The following is a 17471-nucleotide window of genomic DNA, read 5'->3' as shown; positions in this document are numbered from 1 at the left end:
CGCTGGGCTTTGCTACGACAGCACTGCATATGGTCCTGAAGGACCCATGCCAGTCCTATGCATGGTTCAGTGCAGCATCTGCACAGGGAGGGACAGACAGATGGCCTCATTCTCCATCCCCAAAGGGAGGCCATGCACAGGCAGTTCTTCCAAGTGGGGAGTGGAGCCACAGATACAAGGAGCAGTAGGACAGGACTTTCCCATTCCTCCACCTCGTGCAACCTGCAAGTTTCAGGCAGCGTTTTGGGGATGTTTGCACCCAGTGATGGAAGTCAGCAGTCCCAGAAACTCCCGGCCACAGTGACGAAACACAGTTCAGAGGGTTCAGGCACCAGCTGCCCTGTCAGCTCTTGCCCAATGCTCACAGTGAGGTTGGAGGAATGTCAGGGCCTTTTCTTGGCTCTCCCAACCTGTGCTGGACATTGGTGGCACTTCTCACCCCACCCGGGACAACGATCACCAGTTCTTGGCTGTAACAACAGTGTGGACAGCAACTGACAGTCACCCCAAAGCAGCGTGAACACACTTCTCTTGCACTAAATTGCACAGATATGAGCCCAGAACCATTCAGAAAAAGAGCCAGCCCATGCCTTCCCATGAGCCCAACGATGTAGGAACCCGCTTCCCTGCTGGTGTTTTGCAGGAGCACTTATTTTCCCCTTGGAATCCCTCCCCACAGCCTGGGTGCTGCCTCCCTCGTGCCATCCTCACCATATGTGCAAACCTCATCAGCCGCAAAGCAGCTGAAGGCTTTCCCAGAGTGATGGACCTCACTGGAAAAACAGCAGAGCAAAGGGATGAGCTGACCATGGAGACCCCAAACGTGCCCAGAGCCTCATCATTTGGCCATGAGTGATGCTGGAAGATTTCTGGAGAGCTCAGCTACGTGAAGCTCAAATTTATGGTCCTTCAGGAAAGCTGCATCCTGGCATTGGTTTTTGGCAGATGGCAGTGTCTTGTGCAGCACACCCCCAAATCATAAGACTGTTGGTGTAGGACAAGGATTTGCAGGTGGGAGATGCAAACATCCCCCAAACACTGCCACAAAGCTGGAGGAAAGCAGTGCTCCCAGGCTGCTGCAGTTACCCACAGCTAGCAGGCCTGACAGGCGGTGTCCTGTGGAATGGGATCTGCACTGCCTCTTGTCATGCTGGAATGCCAGGGACCTTCTGTGCTCTGGTTCTGAATGCATCCCAGCAGATCAGTGCTTGGCTCTATGGGCGCAGAGGCCCACTTGTGAGAGGTGAGGTGCAGAGGTGACGGATAAACACACCACATTTCCATTTCATTTTACCAGATTGGTGAAAAAGGTGAAAATTCTCTCCACCACAGCACTGCTCTCCTGACCACCTTCAGAAAGAGGAGTGCCAGGGCCAAGTCTGGCACAAGGAAGACACTCAGGAGGGCAGCAGCCCTCACTCCCATGAGTCAGCCTTGGCTGCAGGCAGGAGTGGGTGCTGGAACATAACAGGTCAGACAAGCACTTGCTGGGAACAGGTGAGATCAGCAGCGACTTCCCACGTGCCCTGCTGTAAATCCCAACACCAAACACAAAGTTGGCAGTTACCTTCATGCTGCCGTGGCGTGGATTCCCTTGTGGAGACCGGAGACCCTCTGTGCAAGTGGCTGCTGAATGCCGTGCTGTGCCCAGCCTGGTGGTCCTCGTAGGCGAGGGCACTCTGGTGGGGCTTTCCTGGCTCAGGTACAATCACAGGAGCTCCTCTGGCAATTGAGCCACCCGAGTTGGTCACTGGGCTCGGCCTGCTTTTCAGGCTTTCTTCGTAAGCTCTCTCCAGATTCCTTGGGTCTTGTATGACATCCATTGAGTGCACAGAGTGAAAAGTCCTCCCAGGGCTGCCTATGATGGACCGCACATCGTGCTTTTTGGTACTCGATGAGGAAGAGCCGCTGTCGTACTTCAGTGGGGTACCCTGGGGTCACAAGGAACATGGGGGGTCAAAGAGGCATAAAGCAGAGTTACAGAATCACTGAGGTTGGGAAAGATCACTAACAGCCCTCAGTCCAACCCCAGCCCCTCCCCTCCATGCCCACTAGCCACGTGCCTCAGTGCCACGTCCCCAAAGTTCTCGACCACCTCCAAGCACGGTGACCCCAACACTTCCCTGGGCAGCCTGTGCCAGAGCCTGACTGCTCTTTCTGAGAAAAAAGAAATTCCTAATTCCTATTCAACAGCCCACCAAACTTCAGTGGAACTCACGCTTCCCGCGCCAGTAGGTCAGCACACCAGAGACATCAGTTTAGTTGGTCAAATGACAAGAGCCATCCGCAAAGCAGAGATAGCAGCACCGCATGGAAACGGGCAGGGTGGAGTGCCCGTTCTGCATGTCTTGTTGTGCTCCAACAAGATGGAGATGAGTCACCACTGAAGGCTGGCTGTGCCCATCACGCCTCTCCTACACATGCCGTGAAATGAGGTAGGACTGCGAGGTGCCATGGGAACCTCGCAAATATTTGCAGCCCAACAGGAGACAGCATGCCACACTTCATCCTAAATACTGGCCTTGCTGAATTGACGCTTGCCCATACAGGGAGGAGACCGAGGCTGTGCACAAACAGAGTCACAGCTGCTGAGGGCACCATGTTGACTTTGGCCTTGGACATGGGCCAAATGTGTCTGCTCCAGTGTGTGTGGACAGGGCATCGCCTTCTCAGCATGCCAGGGAGCTCTGAGGTACTGCATTTATCCACTGGAGGATGGGAAAGCGGAACCTATACCCAGGCAGAGCCTACCTACTGATTGCTGACCGAGTCCTAGAGCCCCCTCTTCTCCCCTTTTGCTTTGGAAGCAGTTCCCTACAAGCACAGCGGGGTTAGTAGGTCTGAGCCCACCTGCTGCTCGTCCACGTGCTCACCTGTGTGATGGAGCCTTCCTTCAGAGGCCTCGTCAGAGAGATGTCTGGTGTCCGCCTCAGCTCCTCTCGGGGGATCTCATGGATTGACCTCCCTGCTTCCTTCACTGTGGCCACCAGGCCTTCGTGGGCTGGCTTCATTTTCAGGGGAGTAAGGCCCTCGTGAGACCTGACCTTGTACGCATCGGATAAGTCCCGTGGTGGAGTGTTTTCCCTCTTGAGCTGTTTGGCTTCTCTTCTGAGGTAGTCCTCATGGGCCTCCACGTAGGACCGAGGTATTCCTGCAGCCCCAAGCAGACAAAGCGAGGGTGATTCCCAGACACACACCGTCCCCATGGGAATGCTCAGTCCAAGGGGCTTCCAGTTAACACATGTAACTCAAGGAGTGCTGCTCAACCAAACACACGTGCAGCTGCATCGCTGATGCAACAGGACTGTCCACCACCACTTTCTGGGCTCATTTCGTACCACGTGCAGCCTGCCTTTGTGCCAGTCAATGGGAATGCTACTCCTGACTGTAGACTGGTAGAAACTGAGCGCAACTGAAAATCTCTCACACCTGCAGCTGGACCCCAATATACACACTGTGGGTTCCTCCTGCCCTAACCTGACCACAGGAACAAGGGGCTGTGTCTGTAAGACTTCCCCATCTTACTGTTGGCCATGACCCTGCCCTGCTGCAGCCTCACCTTGTGTGATGGAGCCCCGGATGTGGTGCTGCTCCTTCAGGTTATGGGGACTGTGTCGGTCTGGAGGGATGGCTCGACCCATGAGACCTAGGATAGATCACAGTGGGAAACTTGGGTTGTGGCACAGAAGTTCATATAAAACCAATGTATAATGACAGCATTGCCAGGACGCTGGGGAGTTTCTAAATGACTTGATTTCTCTTTTTATACGTGCTTCCGTTTTTGTAGTCCTGAAATTGGTACACCAGGACAGAAGCCAAAGGCACACAGGCTGGTCTGTGCCCCCGTTCTGCCACGCTGCCCTGCTGGGATGTGCAACAGGGACCCAGCAAACCACAGCCAGGCATGGGAAGGTGTGATATGTAGGCAAGAGACAAGATGGGGTCTCTGCAGACGCAACAGGGGTGAAAGGCTTTCCCCACACCTACCTTCAATGCTGGCAGACAGCGGATCCCGGGACGACAAGCCACGGCTGATCCTCCCCTCCATCATATCGTAGGTCCGCTTGGTTCCCGTGGGCTCATGTGAAGCTCCTGAGCTCCTGCTGTCTTCTTTGGGACACTGAGAAGCAGCAACTCCACCTGGAATGGGAACACCGAGAATCAACATCAGACCCCACCCGAACAACAGCCACCGCTTGGCAACGCAAGAAACGCTGCATGAGATTGGCTTCCAAGAAATCCAGCTGCTGGCTCTGCCCTCCCTGCCTGCTCTGATTCCAGATCTGTGCCTCCTGTGTGGGTAGAGCATCCTCCCCACTGCGTTCTGCTCCCTCCCTGATGCAGGCAGGGGACAGCTTGGGGCCAGCCCCTGTGTCGGCAGCTGCACTTCCACTGAGCTCAACCCTGTAGTTCCGGGAAGTTTTGCTGTTTGTTTTCATTTTTATTAGACACCTACTGTTTGGGATCCTCTCCAGTCTTAACATTTGCTGAGACACTCCCTGGGCGAGAAAAACAAGAGAGGGGAGAGGCAAAGCAGAGAGTTCCATTGAAACAGCAATGAGTGCACATGAGGACTGGGACAGACAGTGAAAATCCCACATGTCAGCGCCGTGATGGGGCAGCACTGCAGTGACCATGAAGCACAGACTGTGCTCACACAGACATGGAGCCAATTCTTCTGCAAACTGGAGCTGGGATGCAGACAGGGTTTGGGGCTGTGTACACGGGGACAAAAGGTACTTCAGCCCTAAGCCTTCAATCCAGCTTCATTCAAGGGCAAAGATCTGGGGTGCTCGGAAAGCAGCAAGCACTGCACGCAGCCACTCCCCAACACAGCACATCTGTGCCCTGCAGAGGGGATGCGGCCCCCTTTGTACCGGGGAAAGAGAGAGACTGAACAGAAAGAAAACCACTCCAAAGCCACGTCCCTGCCTCGCAGCAGCCATCCGCAATCATATGCAGCATGAGAATAACCAATCTAGCACAATTCAGCCTGCACATGCTGCAGGATCTCGCCTCATTACAGCTCTTTTATTTTAAGCACCCTCATGACACTAAAGAATTTGCAATTTTTTTTCGGCTTGCCAAAATTCATCATCAACAACAATTTCATTTTTCTTACTTCTTTTTTGTTGTTGTTTGTTTGTTCATTTTTTTTAACTCTTTGGCTGCAGGAAGGAGCCAGGCAGTGGGGCTGGGCTGCAGGGCAGGGATGGCTTAAGGTCAGATCGATGCTATTGAGCGTGTAGTAGGCTGTTTGGAGGGAAGGCATTAATTCCTCCACACCCCGAAGGGCAGGGAGAGAGGAGATGGCTGCAGCTGGGGACGCCGAGCCCCTGTGAAGGAGATGGAAATAGCTGCTTGCACAACAAGTCCCAGAGCGCTTCCTGTGCCCTGCCTGGCACCAGCACTGCCAACTGTCCCAAAGGGTGCACAGATACACGCCTGCGTGGTGACACCTCTCATCTGGGACAGAGTTGACAGCAAGCATGGGAGGCCGTGGCATGAGGCGGCTTCCACATGGCGCAGCCCTGTCCTCAGAGGCCCTGCAGCTGCCTGCAGAGAGGTGGCACAGCAGGAGCCCAGCAGCTTCCCCCATGGGCTGGGTTGACCCAGCAGGGTGGAAGCAACTCCTGCCCTCTTAGGGCTGCAGGCGTGCGAGCGCAGCACTGAGGTGACTGAGAGCAGGATCTGGTCCTTACTCATCTCTGTAAATCTGACTCAGAAGAGAAGTGATGCAGCCCTGGGAGATGGCCATGCCATGCCAAAGCCAGAGTGCAGTTCCAGCTGCTTTTATCCTGGCCCAAGAAGAGCACAGCAGGCATTCCTGGCTTCACTGGAGATGAACATCTGCTTATTTCCCATGGAGGCCACCACAGCCTGAGGACGAGCCCTTACGGGCAGTGCTGCTGTCTGCTGAGCAGGCACAAAGGCAAAGAGCAGCTGCTGGCTGCGTGCTGATGCTGCTAACACAGCTCCGGCACCTCCCATGGCAATGTTCCTGTGCAGGGGGTCTGAGTGCAGCATCTGCAGGGCGTGCTGAGCCCTCCCGACAGCAGCACCATCCTCAGTGAAGCCACTGGCCAACATTTGTTTTGTCAGTTCTGCATCTCACTGCTCTCTGAGCAGCCAGGGGTCAGCCTACTAACAAGTAGCACCTCCATCCTGCCCTGGAGCCAGGGGAGCTGGGGGCTCACTTGTTGCCAATCCCTAACGCAGTTCAATTTGTGTCACACCGTCCCAGTGCTGTCCTTCCCAACACACGGGACTGGGTACCAGCAGCTGGAGGCACAGGAGCCCCAGCACGGCACGCAGACAGCTCTGTGAGCGAGGCAGCATCTGTCTGTGCTGCTCAGTGTGCTGTGCTGCTCTGCTGCTGGCTGTCACACAGGCCATGTGGGAAGGACACAGGGCCAAGCTCTTGATGGACAGTGAGCCACCAGCTCCCATGTGCCACAGGGAAACAGAGCCACGGTGCTGCTGTGCCCAAGACATCCCAAGGAGGAAGCCTGATGTCCCAATGTCTCTATGCCAATCTACCTGACTTGCCTCCATCTCACAGGTTCTTTAGGCTCCGCTTTGACCTAAGATCTTGAGGATCCTCTTTTGGCACAGTACACCAGGATGGGGCCAATAACACCGTGACCAAGGCAAGAGGACAGCATGAGCCAGAGGGAAACCCAGCTGTAGGGAGGTGCGGTGAAGCAGAGAGAAACTACACTGGAAGTGAACCCATGAGGTCATCCCACCTCACTTCGTGGCCTTTCCCCACACAGCTCCCGACTCCCAGCACCGCTGCACAGCCCTCCAGCACCTGCCCCCAAAAGGCCGAGGGTTGCGACTTACCATCGTAGGACAGCACGTGGCCTTTCTTCCCCTCGTAAATGACATGTCCTTTTGGCATGGCATCCTCTCTCACTTTCTCCGCTCTGCTGGGGCTGTCTTCTCCGATTATCCTGGTAATGGTTCCTTTGTACAGCACTTCTGCTGGGGTGCCCTTGGAAAGCCACCAAGATCCATATTTAACAGTGTCACAAGCAATTAAGCAAGCAGTGCGCTCGCACACAGGAACACTCTGTTCCACCGGGGAAGCTGAGCGGAGGAGAGCGCACCCGGCCTCCGCTTCCTGACAGCCATCAGCGAGAAACCTGCGGCTTAATTATTGATGAGGACAATAACGAGGAGCGGTAAGGAGGTACGTGAGCTGCAGAAGGCTGCTGGGAAGAGGCAGGGGTGAGGACAGCGTGGGGATGGCAGGCACTGTGCTCCAGGGGGCTCCCCTTCACAATACCCAGAGCTGGGTGTCCTTGGCGATGTCGCAGCCCCTTAACACCCCTCTGCCACCCTCTGCCATCACAACCTGCTCAGTGCCAAGTGGGAACAGGCACCGTGGGAGCAGCAGTCCCCCTGCTCCATGGCAGGGAACACCTCTGCCGACCTGCACCCATTCTGAGCCTAACTGGCCTTAGAGAAGGCAAGTTAAAAATACCAGCTTCGTCGGCGTTTTGAGATTCTGCAGACTGTTCCCCTAACCCAACGTGGAGATACTCGTGCTCTGCACAAAGCCATCTGAGCCACACCAGTCCACAAAACCCCACTGCAGCATCCAGGCTCAGTGCTCTGACTGCTGGCGTGCAGGGTACACCCGATGCTGGTGTTCCAAGCCCCAGGTAAAGTCATCTTCCTTCCGTGGACGTGCTCAGAGGGGATTTGAGCGCAAATGATGACAGATGGCTTCAGAGCAGAGACCGTCTATTCAAGACCTGCCTCCTGCAAACTGGATGAGTAATGCAAGATCAAATATCAACGACAGCGCTGGGGGCTGCTGCAGGGCTGGGTGCTCCATCTGCACACACACTGGGGATGGCAGTGCCCTCTCGCTCTGGGTTTGGTACCTTCAATCCCAAGTGAAACAAAGGAACGTAGGTGGATCAAATAGCTGGATGTAACACAGCATCTTAAACTCTGCTCACTGTCTGAACCAGTGCTCCAGGCACTCCATGCCTGCCCATTGCTGCTGCAGGGGCACACAGGGGGATGCATTGCTCTGCTGTGTCACTTGCAGCCCTGGCAGCTGCTGGATGTGGGGCACCAGGCAGGAGAAGCTTTTGCTCTGAGCCAGGATTTAGGTGAAGGTCCCCAGGGCCAAAAGGGACACAGTCACCCTGCTTGAAAGAAGCATGCAAAAATCTGAGCACGAGTGGCTTTAAATAGCTGAATGATGGCCAGATAAAATCCCTAAGGGAAACAGATGACTTTTTTTTTATGCTCTCCGCTCCGTAACCAGATGAGCAATAACTCACGCTGCAAAAACTATTGCCCGCTTGCCAGCTGCTCTTCTAAAGATGGATGGTGGAGATTAAGGCCAAAGCATCATTCTGCTCAAGAGAGCCCTTGGGCAGGACCCACAGAGCAGCACAGCGCTGGCAGCAGAGCTCGTTACCTGACATGCACCCCGCAGCCTCCCCCTCCCTCTGCCTGGGCAGAGCCTTCCACCCATCTCCTCCTCCTCACCACTTCTTGCCCTGGCAGGATTACTTTCTCAGAGCCATTTAAAGCTGCTTTTGCCTGTGCTCTTGACAGCTACTAAATTCAATGGGGGAGCTCAGACGTGCATTGCTGCTTGCTAAGCTCTGCCTTTCTCACAGCACGGGGCTGGGGCCACGCCAGGCTGAGGCTGTCTGCAAGGGATCTGTGATGCTTCCCTGTGTTGCTTAGTCCCATGCCATGTGCCCAATGAGCAGCACCCAGGTAAGCAAAGCCCGACAGAGACGAGGGACCTACATGTGTGATGGAGCCTCGGTACGTGATGGGCGACTCTGGAGGGGGTCTGGATGTGGGTGTCCCCTTGGTGATGCTCCCTCCTGAGGCAGAGCTGAGGGATGTACCTGCAGGACACAAAGGTGGCGAACTGTGATTTGTGGTCAGCCAAACAAGTGTGGGAAGCCCTCCAGGAGATGTCACCTTGCAGAGCCCTCCCCACCCTGCCCCCTAAGGGATGCAGCCATGGGGCTGGGCAGTGCAAGGAGCCGTTATTTTGAAGCTCCCAACTCCATGGTGCATTCACAGTAGAGCTGGGCAGATTGATGGGCCTGGGAGAAAGCACAGCATGTCTCAGCTCCTCCTGATGTGATCAGAGATCTCCAGAGAGATGCAGCTCAGGGTGGTTTGAGTTCATTTGTGTGTTATTTGTGCTGGGCTGGAGCCAAGGCACCGTGCACTCTGCATATGGCTGCACAAACCTGGGAGAGCTTACAAACCAGAATTACTTAAATCGTGTAAAAGCAACACCTTTGTATTTATTTTCCCCTGCACTGCTATGGGGGAAGAAAAAAGGGAAACCCAGAAATCCCCCCAGAAGCCCCCCCATGGCAGCCATGGGCAGTGTGGCAGTGGAGCATCCCCCTCCCTCCCACACCAGGACGCAGCTGCATGCTCACCCCGCAGGACGGAGCCCTCTGGGGCCGGCTGCATCACCAGGCTTTCAGGCTGGCTGGCCTGGCTTCTGGGAGAGAGTTGTTCCTGCTTTACTCCAGGAAAAGGCACTGGAAAACACGAAGCACAGGTCAGTGTGGCTTTCATCTTCCTCAGCCTCCTGCTGGCATCTCCTGTGCTCATAGCCATCAATGTCCCTTCAGGGGTTGCAGTGTGGGGCTGGCATGCGTGTACCCCTCCAGACGTGGCCCCATGCCCATCTCCTTCTGCTGTAAAGAAATGCTTCCAAATATGCAAACTAAGCACTTTCTTTGTTCACTTGAGGCCATTCACTCTTTATCCTACCAGCCTGAGGAGTGGCAACAGATTTCCTTCCTTCAATCCCAGTGTGAGCCAGGTGATATTTATAGCCTGGGAAGTGTTCCTGACCAAATTTCCTACACTGCACATACAGAATCACAGAATCTTTAAGGTTGGAAAAGACAACTAAGGTCATCTAGTGCACTGACCAACCCCCACCCCCACCATGCCCACTGACCACGTTCCTCAGTGTCACATCCCTACAGTTCCTAAACACTCCAGGGACAGCGACTCCACCACCTCCCTGGGCAGCCCGCACCAAGGCCTGGCTTTGCTCTCCCAAAACATTACTCCTTCCATCTTTGGATCAGGTCTGTTCCTTCTGCACTTCATTGCCACGTCCTGCAAGACAGCATTCACCACCCCCTTACCAAGAAACTTACCCAGTTTCTTGGGATCCATTGTCAGGGGCAGGCCCATGGTGATGGAGCCGACGGGAACTTTTGCGTGCTCGGAGCTGTAGGGTGTGTGGAGCTGGATGGGCATTCCCTGCAGTGTGAGAGGGGAGGTCAGGGGGCGGCCCAGTGATGTGTCCCCACTGCCCACACCCAAGCCCGTACCTGGGAGATGGAGCCGACAGGTCTCTCCAGCACAGAGGGATGCTTGGTGGAGGAGATGAGAGGAGGAGGGTTGGAGATGCCCGCCAGCCTCTGCAGCCCCGAGCGGGAGCTCTCGTGCAGGTTGAGCGGGATAGGGTGACCTGCATGGGAAACACGAGTGTTAGCACAACCAAGGGAAAACAATGGGCAAGTGAGAGAGCAGGGCATGAACAGGCTGACCCTGCTCCAGGATCCAAGCAGCACAATCGCTTTGAAAGCCTCTGTTATTGTTTGAATTATTGCCTCTTCCCCTTTGGTTTTGTATCCAAGCTGTGTGCTCTCCAGCCAGAAAGGCACAGCAGAGCGAGGGCTGAAACCCCCACGATGGTGCCAAGGGTGTCTTAGAGAACACTCATGGTATCCTGGGACAAATAACATCCCTAACCCACCCTGGTGGGAGTCAGGAGCCCTGCCTGCTGCCTTCAGCTTGCCCCAGCAGCAGCTGGGAGGCTGCTCCGTGCTGGAGCAAAGCAAGAGGTGGCAGCTTTCTGCCAAGCCCTGTCCTACCCAAAAAGAAAAGAGCTGCACTGACTTCAGAGAGCAGCACACGATGCCAGCTGCGATCACAGCTCTGCCCCCAGCCCTGGGTCAGGGCACCACGGGATCTCACATGCCTGGTGGGTTATACTGGAACAGGTGAGGCTCTGCCTGGGGAGAGGTTTTTATCACATCCCGGGAGTAGGACAGGACGGGGGGCCAGCACGAGGTGGGCGGCGGCTCCGTGCCCAGCTTCTGAGCCTCTGCGAGGGATGGGAAATGCACGGATTTTTCTGCAGAGAAAACAGAAACAAACACTTTGCTCAGTGGCAACCCTCAGGCTGACGGATGGAGATTCAGCAAGCAGGTGAAGCCACAGCCATCCGTGTGGAGGTGAAACAGCCTTCCCCGGGCTCACACTCCTAACAGGTACCACCAGGGGCTGGCTCGCCAGTGACAACCCATTTGCAGCCTGCTGGAGGGGCCAGAAAGAAAGGTGTCAGCTTGTTGGATGAAGAGGAAATAATGCGCAGATGTTCTCCCCGCACCTGGACAAGCATGCTTTACGGGACTGTCAAAGGCAAATGAAGATCAGGACGGGCTCTGTGGGATGGCTGCATGCCTCCTTGCTGCCTAGCAGCTGGGCTGGAGGCAGGGCAGCTTCCTCAAGTTCTCTGGGTCAGGTGTACTGGATGCCAGGCTGGGTTCACCCCAACTATAAGAAAGCTGATCCAAGGCCAAGAGGTGCCTGGTGGTGGAGGAGCTGTTCCCTCTTGACCTGAGCACCCTGCGGGGTGCAAGAAAAGAGCTTTATCTGTGCCAGCTTCATCCCAGGTGCATCCTCACTGAGGATACTGAGCTGAGCAGACAGATGAGGCAGTCTTTTTGGAACAGATCCCAGGCAGGTTCGGCAGGATTTGCTTTTAATCAATAAACGCTTAATTCTGCACTGCCCTTCTTTGCCAGACCCACCGGCGTAACGTCTGCATCGACCAGAAATTAGAAACTGGGCAGTAAACAATGGCAGTCACAAGCACACCCAGCCTTTACCCATCAATTTCTGACAAAAATAGATGCCTGAATTCTGCTAAGCCTAATAATAGGGCAAGTAGATTATCAGAGGCCCAATTTAATGAGGCTTTACTGCATTATCATTATTAATGCTCAGTGTACTCAGAAGCTGGGAGATTATTCTTGTCCTCTTCAGTGAGGCAAGAAATCCATTCTCAGTACACAGAGGTGTCTGAGCATCTTCCCTCCTCAAGATCCCACGCTGGGTCCCTGAGCATTCCCTGTTCTCCCAGCTCCCGGGGGCCGATCTGAGGGCTGGAAGGCACTGGGACATGGGGGCTGGCGGTGCTCTCCCAGCCACGGCCCCACACACCCCGGCCGAGCCACGTCCTCCCCAGCCCCACGGTGCTGCTCCCTCCCCTCTGCGCCTCTGGGGCTGTGAAATGCGGCCAGTTCCTAATTGCCCCCGCATTAGAGGGCGGCTATAACTCAGCCGGCTTTGATAAAATAGCACTTACACAGGGAAGAGAGAGTTCCTATAACCGTTTATCAAACCCCTGGAATCGAAGCGAAGGAGTCAGAGTTTATACGATCCGTCATCCAAATTAATGCTCTTGGCTCCCCATCTCCTACAAAGGCCGACTGAAACCCAACTAAATCAACACCAAACAAACCGCCCGCTTTCCAACCGCCAGGCGATAACCGAAGATACGCCTGAAGGCAACGGGGGGAGAGATCCGTCTGCCCGGCGGCGAGACCCGGCGGGGCTGCGTGGCGCGTCCTGCCTGGGGTCGGGGAGGCACGGCGAGGGCCTGGCTGCCCTCCAAGGCGATACTGTCCCAGCCAGGGGCCGCGAGGCAGCCAACGCCTCAGCCAGGATGTGTGCAAGACTTTGCTTTGAAGCGGAGCCAAAACGGTGCGAAGGACGCTGATCCCCGGAGCGGCGGCGAGAGTTGAAGCTCTTATCGATGGGGCCTCGGCAGGCCGGGGGCAGCGGGAGGAGCTGCTGCTGCTCCTCGCTATGGCTGCCCTGGTGCAGGCCTGCGGGGCTGGAGCCTCCCGTGCAGTACCCCATAAAATCATAGAATAGCCTGAGTTGGAAGGGATTCATAAAGGAGCATCGAGTCCAACTCCAGCGTGATGTGACGGCACAATGGGCCAAGTGTGGAGACTTGGAGCTCCATCCGGATGCAGGGGAAGGAAGGGGCTCCCTTGGTACGCACATCTCTTAATGCTATCTGCATCTCTCACCAGCAGCCCTGGATCCTGCAGGCAGGGACAGCACTGAGCCACCACCTAACTCCATACCCTTACTGAAACTGGGCTCTGGGCTCTTGGCTTCTCCCCTCAAGGTGATTCTCAGCACAAAGCTCATTTTCTCATGGACATGCATTTACACCCCGAGCACAGAAGGTTCCCAAGGGTCCTCACGCAACCCAGACCCATGGTGGTACCAGCACACAAACAAGGATGAGAGGTAATGGCCTTAAATCGAACCAGGAGAAGTTCAGACCGGTTATGAGGAAAAATTTCTGAGAGCGGTGAGGCTCTGGCACAGGCTGCCCAGGGAGGTGGTCAAGAACAATGGGGATGTGGCACTGAGGGATGTGATCAGGGCTGGGTTGGGGATCTTAGTGGTCTTTTCCAGACTTAATGACTCTGATTCATGGGTATGAAGGGTTTGGAAACAGAACAGAGCATTGCTCCTATGCCACATAGCCCACAGGGAAGCTGAGCTGTGCAAGATCTGCACAGGACTGCAGTGCAGGAAGAGATGAAACCCAGCTGAGGGAGGTGCTCTGCCCGGGCAGCAGGCACAGCAGGATGGGATCAGCTGGAGATGGCACTTCATGGGTGGCAACACCGTGACTCATAGGGAACTCCCTGCTTTCAAGGTGAGCAGTCCCCTTCCTGGCTTCTATGCAAAACATTCTGGAGGGCAGAATGCACACAGTGCTATTTGTTGTTTAAGGAAACAAGGAAAAATTGGCAAAGACCCAGAAACCAACTCTTTCTGCAAGCACACCCTTCTGCCCGATGGGACGTGGCTGCTGGAAGAACCCTTGGGCCAGGACACACAGCAGAGTGCTGAGATCCCAGCTGCCAGAGCTGAATTTGGGCACCCATTTTCCAGCACAGACCACAGCCCAGGGCCAGGGCCAGTCTCCTCCAGCCCCATCTCCCTGCACTTCCATCCCAGGACGGGGGGCAGTACCCCCAAAGCCCAGCTCCCTGCTCCCTGACAGCATCGCCAGTGACAACATCCCCATGGCACATCTGCAGCGCAGGCTACGAGGGGCAGGGACGCAGATGTTGGACTGAGCAGACTGACACTGAGATTAAAAACACATTCAGAGGATGGGCTCATCAGGACTTCCCGACTCTCCTTAACCTCCATCCCCAGGTGCTCAAGCTAATAACACTTGAGATGCTCAATGGTGGGAAACTCTGAATTGCTCATTAGGCAGCCAAATTGTATCAGAGCTGTTCCAGGGAAAAAGCACTGGGAATCTTTACAGGAACCTTCGGACTGAGAGTCACAGTATTAGCATTGATTTTAAATGAAATAATGGTCCCTGCTGAGCGTTAAAAGCATTCTTTATAAAAAGCCAGCAAGGTAGAAAAGAGCCATTGTGCCCAAAGCCCTGGCATGCCTCCAGGCCCCTTTGCTCTCAAGTGAATGGCAGAAAGGGTAATAAAGGCAATCTTCACCTCCTCGGCGCTCGACACCAGCGCGGTGTTTGCCGTAGGCTCAGTGAGACATGATGTACTGTCTAACGAACACGGCAGATCAGCCGTGCCTCCCCGCTCCCGCTTCAAGGTGCTGTTAAAGAGCTTTCAGGGGCCGAAGCAGACGTTGAGCTAAGACAAGAGCTGCTGGCCAAGCACAGCACGTTTCCTCACAGATAAACACACACCGCCAGCACGCTGCCCTACCTTCCTTGTCCCCGGCAGTGGGGCTCCTGCTCTTCCCCCTCGGGCTGCTGCTTGGCTGCTGCTGCTCCTTCTCCTGCTGCTTGCTGGGGGGCACATCCTCACGGGAGGACTCGTGGGCCTTTGTGATCTGCTGCTGGTAGAGCGCCAAGGCGTGGGGAGGCACCGGGGGCTTCACGCTTCCGCTCTGCAGTATCCCCTCTGAGAATCCTTCGGAAATCTGCAACGGGAGAGGAAGAATTGATGCCTGCTGTGTGCTGTCAGCATCCCCAACAGCCGCAGGGACAGCAAGAGGCAGCTGCCCCATGGTCATGGCAAAGCACGCTGCAGAGCCCACCAAGCACAGGAGACTGAAATGTCCCATGGAGAAGAGCATCAGCTCAGTTCTGGGCCTCAGGCTGCCCTTGTTTAAAACCTGCAATCTGTAGCTAAGTGCCTGTGGCTTTTGCAAGAAATTATACTACAACAGCCACATCTATGCTGTAACTGAGAGAGTAGCAGGAATGGGTCCTCCCTGAGGACTCAAACCCAGCATATGAGAGCAGGGATTTCCTCTCCCCACCCTGCAAATGCTGCTGCTCTGCTGCTGACCCTGGAGGACTCTGGAGAAACATCAGTGTGTTCAGCACATGGCTGCTGGACAGCCAAAAAGGGAACACGGAAGAGCTTTCACATGAAGAAGAGCATCAACGCTTTTCACACGGTATCTTCAAGCACACGAGACCAAGGGAAGCACAGCTTGGGAGGGTGCTTGGTTGCTTTTTAAAGCAAAGGAGGCAGCAGTCACATGGCAATGAGCAGCTTGTTCTGTCCAGACCTCCCACCACTTTCTGATACAAGATCTTGAGGGACACTCAAACACTGCTGGCAGCCTCCAGCAGCTGGGAACGCGCTGTGCACAGAGCACTTTGCCTGCACAGGGCTCCCACCACCCAACACAGGAGCTCAGCCTGCTGCCAGTCCCAGCACTTACGATGGGAGGGATGGCAGCAGCGCGCTGCTTCAGCTGCTTCAGGTCCAGCGGTTTCTGTGGCGAGGAGTTCAGCCTGGCCTCGCTGGCGGCATTGAGCAGGCTGGGCCGGGGGGACAGCAACCTGAACACAAAACATGGGTTACAGGAGGAACACTGTGGATGAACTACATGTCTGGGTGCTCCCCCATCCCCTCTGCCCCTCTGCTGAGCCTGGAGGAAATGCCTGCCATCACTAGGGCCAGCTAGGCTACTGTGGGACTTGTGAGCACAGCTGGGCTGCTGGCCCTGCGAGCTGCTGCCTGCTCCCAAACCCCAAACCCACCTCAGATGAGTTCTTCTGCAAGACATGCAGGTATATCCAAGGTCCCAGCCGAGGGGATGGGGATGGAGACAGGCAAAACCCATGGGCTGAGAGGTGCTCAGCTCCCAGGCCCTTACTCAGACCCTGGGGCCATGTCACTCCAGGACATCTCCACTTTCTCTCCCTCCTGACTCTGGTTTGTTGAAGCCAGTACATCGTTTCTAAGTTTTACAGCTTGATTTGTTTATTTTAGCCGTTATTTCACTGCTCTTTTCAGCCTATAAATTTCAAGGTCATTCCACGCTCACCCTTGGATGAATAAACAAGCGTGGCTGGGCCATGTGTGGGGAATAAATACAGCGCTGTGCTGGGACTGCCCCAGACCCACAGTGTGCAGTGCCTGGACCAGAGGGGGAATGGGTTCCCCAAAGATGGCAGCTCCTGCAGGACTGGGTTTAGGTGCCCTATGCTGGAGATACCAACTGCTCTCTCGGAGCCTGACCTCTCACCAGCAGCAGGAGAGGAGCGAGCTCTCTGCAGCACAGCAGCACAGGATGGATGCTCTGCCCCAAGAGCCACTGGAAATTTTGGGATGAAGCTTTGGGATGAACAGAGCACCGCATCCTCCAAACTCCTTCAGCTTCCATGAGGGGCTGGCTGAACTGCAAGATGACCCAACAACACACCATCCCACGGCCCTTCCCAGGTGGCCCAAACTCTATTTCTTTCATGCATAACCACTGCGCAAAGGTGACACAGCCTCGGTACAGCGAGCATCTCCTTGCCTCCCGACACCACAGATCTGCACTGGGGAGATGTGCGTGGCCTCACACACGCGTTCCCATATGGCGTGACCTCCCACTGAACTGCAGTACTGGCAGTGCTAGAGGCAGCCCTCCTACAGCACATGCTGCATGTAACCACAGACAACCCGCTGCCTCCTCCAGCCCTGACGAGCTCAGGCTGTGACTCCATCCCAGCACAAACCTCAGGAGGACCCAAGGTAGTCAGCGACCGCTACATCCTTCGGCCACCCTCCATCCCTTGCTGTCCCCAGCACAGGTTGGCTACCCAGCCCAGCACCACGGGTGGGTGGGTGAGCACTGCCCACATGCCCAGTGCCGTCCCAGACGGGGTGGCCCACGTGGCACCCCCATCCCGTTCCTCGCCTCTGCCTGTGTGCTCGTGAGTCACGCGGCGCTGCGGTAACCGCCTGCGAGGATCCATGGCAGCTGAAGCTTTGTGTCTCGCTGGGCTCTGCAGGCACAGCACACCAGCAGCCCTGACATCACCTGCGCCTTACCGGCAGAGCGCTATCAGGAGTGCCCGAGCAGCAGACGGATTCCTGTTATGCTTAATATTCCTAGAAACTGCTAACTGT

The 17471-nt window shown here is 55.5% G+C and overlaps 1 protein-coding gene across 1 annotated transcript in view; it reads right to left on the bottom strand.

Moving 5' to 3' along the window:
- The window catches only part of NCOR2 (nuclear receptor corepressor 2), a gene marked incomplete at both ends in the record, with an annotated part of 116611 nt that overhangs the window by 12735 nt on the left and 86405 nt on the right, over positions 1-17471 (bottom strand). The window contains 12 exons of the mRNA XM_079543796.1: positions 1568-1931; positions 2874-3151; positions 3560-3646; positions 3988-4140; positions 6847-6997; positions 8785-8888; positions 9441-9545; positions 10179-10284; positions 10356-10495; positions 11009-11164; positions 14820-15036; positions 15790-15910. Of these exons, the coding sequence (XP_079399922.1) occupies positions 1568-1931; positions 2874-3151; positions 3560-3646; positions 3988-4140; positions 6847-6997; positions 8785-8888; positions 9441-9545; positions 10179-10284; positions 10356-10495; positions 11009-11164; positions 14820-15036; positions 15790-15910 (1982 nt within the window). The remainder of the gene's footprint in view (positions 1-1567; positions 1932-2873; positions 3152-3559; positions 3647-3987; positions 4141-6846; positions 6998-8784; positions 8889-9440; positions 9546-10178; positions 10285-10355; positions 10496-11008; positions 11165-14819; positions 15037-15789; positions 15911-17471) is intronic.

The sequence above is a fragment of the Tetrao urogallus genome (assembly GCF_951394365.1).
Source record: "Tetrao urogallus genome assembly, chromosome: 17".
In the NCBI taxonomy this organism is placed as follows: domain Eukaryota; kingdom Metazoa; phylum Chordata; class Aves; order Galliformes; family Phasianidae; genus Tetrao; species Tetrao urogallus.
Note: the sequence above shows the minus strand (reverse complement) of the source record. Positions and strands in the feature narration are given on the sequence as shown.